General features: G+C 38.4%; 1 protein-coding gene across 1 annotated transcript; it reads right to left on the reverse strand.

The window, feature by feature from the left end:
- Positions 1–740: 740 nt before the first annotated feature.
- LOC121445113 (olfactory receptor 8H1-like) lies at positions 741–1,580 on the reverse strand. Its single transcript, XM_041647110.1, has one exon. It carries the CDS (start codon positions 1,578–1,580, stop codon positions 741–743), a length of 840 nt encoding a protein of 279 aa, XP_041503044.1.
- Between the last annotated feature and the right edge of the window lie 2,894 nt (positions 1,581–4,474).

A 4,474-nucleotide genomic window follows, 5' to 3' on the forward strand; every position in this document is an offset into this window, starting at 1 on the left:
ACAAGGACTTCTTGAATTTTGCATACAAATGGATGGAAATAGAAAACACTATCCTGAGTGAGGTAAGCCAGACCCAAAAAGAGGAACATGGGATGTACTCACTCATATTTGGTTTCTAGCCATAAATAAAGGACATTGAGCCTATAATTCATGTTCCTAGAGAAGCTAAATAAGGTGAATCCAAAGACAAACACATAGGCATCCTCAGGAATATTAACCTTCATCAGGCGATGAAAGGAGACAGAGACAGAGACCCACACGGGAGCACCGGACAGAAATCTCAAGGTCCAAATCAGGAGCAGAAGGAGACGGAGCACGAGCAAGGAACTCAGGACCACGAGGGGTGCACCCACACACTAAGACAATGGGGATGTTCTATTGGGATCTCACCAAGGCCAGCTGGCCTAGGTCTGAAAAAGCATGGGATAAATCCGGACTAGCTGAACATAGCGGACAATGAGGAATACTGAGAATTCAAGAACAATTGCAGTGGGTTTTTGATCCTACTGCACGTACTGGCTTTGTGGGAGCCTAGGCAGTTTGAATGCTCACCTTACGAGACTTGGATAGAGGTGGGCAGTCCTTGGGCTTCCCACAGGTCAGGGAACCCTGATTGCTCTTCGAGCAGATGAGGGGGGGGGACTTGATCGGGGGAGGGGGAGGGAAATGGGAAGCGGTTGTGGGGACGAGGCAGAAATCCTTAATGAATAAATAAATTAAAAAAAAAAGAAAAGCTGAAATCATGAAAAAAAAAACACAGAAGCCACTTGATCCTTTCCCAAGGAGGATTTATTTGACTTTAAATGAGTAAAGATAATGGTACTATAAAACATGGTGACTGCCAGGATATGAGAGGCACAAGTTGAGAAGGCTTTTTGTTTCCCTGAAGTGGAATTGATCTTCAAAATAGTAGAAAGAATGGACATGTAAGAGGCAGATATTGTGATAAGGGACAACAGTAGTGTGAAACCCGCAAAAATGAATATAATGAATTCAATATCATTTGTGTTGCTGCAAGACAAGGCTATAAGTGGGGATGCATCACAAAAAAAGTCCTGGATGACATTAGAGTTGCAGAAATCCAATGTAGCCATACATAACATATTGACAGTGGCATCCAGAGCTCCAAGCACATATGACCCACCAAGAAGGGTACTGCAGAATCGGCTAGACATAACGACTGAATAGTGCAGAGGGTTACAGATAGCTACGTACCGATCATAGGCCATGGAAGACAGAAGGAAACACTCAGTAGCAGCCAAAAGGACGAAAAAGTACATTTGAGTGAAGCAGCCCACGTAGGAAATATTCTTAGAAGAAGTCAGCAGGTTCTCTAATGTTTTAGGTGTGATGGCAGTTGAATAACTGAGGTCAAGGAATGACAGGTGGGTGAGAAAAAAATACATTGGAGTGTGAAGCTGGACATCTAGACGAATGATCAGTATCATGCCTATGTTCCCCAGCACAGTGAGCAGGTATATCAGGAGAAAAATCACAGAGATGACCAGCTGGATCTCCTTGGAATCTGTCAGCCCCATGAGGATGAAATCAGGCTTACGTGTATAATTCCAGGTATTCATTGTGAGCTACTGTAAACTGTTCAGGAATTAAAAGTGATACTTATGTTGAATGAATGTCAATAAAATATTTTATGTATGTTTTAAAATCAATAATTGATGTATGTTGCTTCAAATATGATATAGCTTTTTATGGTGATGCTTTTTAAAAGAAATTTCAAAAAGATAAGCATAATATTTGTTAATTATGCAATAAAGATAATGGATTTCTTTATGTTTTCAATGAAACTCATCCCATTTGTAATAAAGAACAAAGTGCAGAATATTAAATAACTAAAATAACTACTGAGGATTTGGTTCAAATGCTCTTAGTTATCTGTATGTATTCTGACTACAGGACATGCTTGTCATTCTCCTTTGTTCTTTACACTTTGTGTTTAAGAACTAAACTCTTCTTTAATCCCAGCACTTGGGAGGCAGAGGCAGGCGGATCTTTGTGAGTTCGAGACCAGCCTGATCTACAAGAGCTAGTTCCAGGACAGGCTCCAAAACCACAGAGAAACCCTGTCTCGAAAAATCAAAAAAAAAAAAACAAAAAAAACCCTAAACTCTTGACTATATAATAAACAAAGGCAGAAAACCATTTCAAGGTGTTATTTGCTCTTCATATTCTTAAAACATGAATCATCTCTCATTACTAATAAATCTTCCTATTATCCTATTTCCAGAAGTTTTTTGACTGAAATGAGACGTAGGACTATTCATGAAAAGATTATCTGCCCAAGCAGTTCAAAATCCAAAGTTCTGCTGAAAGTATAGTTTCAAAATATGATGCTTACTTTTAGAATATCATATCATTAGCTGTATATGTTTTGTCAGAAATCCTGACAGCCTTGTGAAAGTCCCAATCTTAATGTGTTGAAACAGTGTTACAGTAAACACCTTGTTTTATTTTAACAGTTCTAAGTTCTTATAAATGCCACAATACTTACTGAGAGACAAGTTGTTGAGAAACAACCACAGACAGAATTTGCAATATGATATGCCTAAAATTCTGACAACTTTCAAATTTTCCTTGATATTTCCAAATATCTGTAGATCCATTTTCTTTAAAGGGTAAGGGAAGTCAGTCAAACCGTCTTATTCATTCTTGTTGAACTAGAACACTCACACTATGAACAACATGAGTGCTAGAATCTCTGATGAGCCTCAGTAGAGCAGTCTGTGCCCTTCCTCTCTACCCAATAACCATACAGAAATTTATAGAAGGGTATTGACCATCATGTAGCTCATGGTTGTCCTCAGGGGCCAATCCAATTTTTCAGCAAGTTTGGCATGCCTTTGAGAAAGAAAGCTCATCGAGTAATTGAGCCAAAGTTTGTATTTTCTCTAGAAGCTCCACAGTGAATAATGCAAGCAATTCTTCCCTCTAATGATACATTTGCAATGTAGAGTGGTCATATTCATTCATTTTTTTATTAATTCAGAAGAGAGAGATGTTCACAGTTATAGGAGTTTATCAGATTGATTCTATAAAAATAATTTGTGTTTATTAAAAACAATAAGCTATACAATATAATATCAGCATGCCTCACTTCTACAGCCTGCTTAATATTTATTTTCATTTCATTAAACATGACCGATTAGACACAAAAATTAAAAATTACTAACAATTCAAAAAACACATAGTGGTGAAAAACTTACTAAATTTGTATGGGATCATGTTATATACTATCTTAAAAGAGAATAAACTGATTTAAAATATGATTTTAATAAAGCTAAATAAATTTTGAAGAAGTTATTGGGTTGTCTTTAGGAGTGTTAGCAGGCAGTGTGAAGTATGTTGCCTGTAGTCGTTAGGCCCACTCTGACCTCTGTTAAAGCTGCTAGGACTGTGGGACTTGTATGGAAACCAAGGGAAGATACAGTCTGGAATTGATGGGTGGGGCTTAAAGTGGTTTAGTATACAGTGGGTATATTCTTACCTGGGGTGCCCAGGACCAGCCTAGCCTCCCATAAGTATGCAGGTTATGATGCCTCGTTGGGAGCCCAGGAAAGGAAGTCAATTTATTTTATTTTATGTGTGAGTATTTACATAAGTTTATATGTACCATGAGTTTACAGTACCCAAGAAGAATAGAAGAGGGTGTTAGATCCCTTGGAAATATAGTTATGTACAGTTGTGAGTAGACAAGTACATGCTAAGAATCAAGGCCAGGTTTGTTGCAAAACCAGCAAGCACTTTTATCTGCTGAATCGTTCCAAACCTTAATTTAATTGTAGACTCCGTGACCCTTGTTTATGGCTAGAAACCAATTATGAGTGAGTACATCCCATATTCTTCTTTTTGGGTCTGGGTTACCTCACTCAGGATAGTGTTTTCTATTTCCATCCATTTGCATGCAAAATTTTAAAAGTCATTGTTTTTTACCGCAGCGTAGTACTCTAATGTGTAGATATTCCACACTTTCTTCATCCATTCTTCCATTGAAGGGCATCTAGGTTGTTTCCAGGCTCTGGCTATTACAAATATTACTGCTATGAACATAGTTGAACAAATGCTCTTGTCATATGATACGGCATCTCTTGGGTATATTCCCAGGAGTGGAATTGCTGGGTCCAGGGGTAGGTTGATCCCGAATTTCCTGAGAAACCGAAACACTGATTTCCAAAGTGGTTGCACAAGATTGCATTCCCACCAGCAATGGATGAGGGTACCCCTTCCTCCACAGCCTCTCCAGCAAAGGCTATCATTGGAGTTTTTTATTTTAGCCATTCTGACAGGTGTAAGATGATATCTCAAAGTTGTTTTGATTTGCATTTCCCTGATCGCTAAGGAGGTTGAGCATGACCTTAAGTGTCTTTTGGCCATTTGAACTTCCTCTGCTGAGAATTTTCCGTTCAGTTCAGTGCCCCATTTTTTAATTGGGTTAATTAGCATTTTAAAGTCTAGTTTC

The sequence above is a fragment of the Microtus oregoni genome, unplaced genomic scaffold (assembly GCF_018167655.1).
Source record: "Microtus oregoni isolate MIOR12 unplaced genomic scaffold, Mior012 000160F_ref0000428, whole genome shotgun sequence".
In the NCBI taxonomy this organism is placed as follows: Eukaryota; Metazoa; Chordata; class Mammalia; order Rodentia; family Cricetidae; genus Microtus; species Microtus oregoni.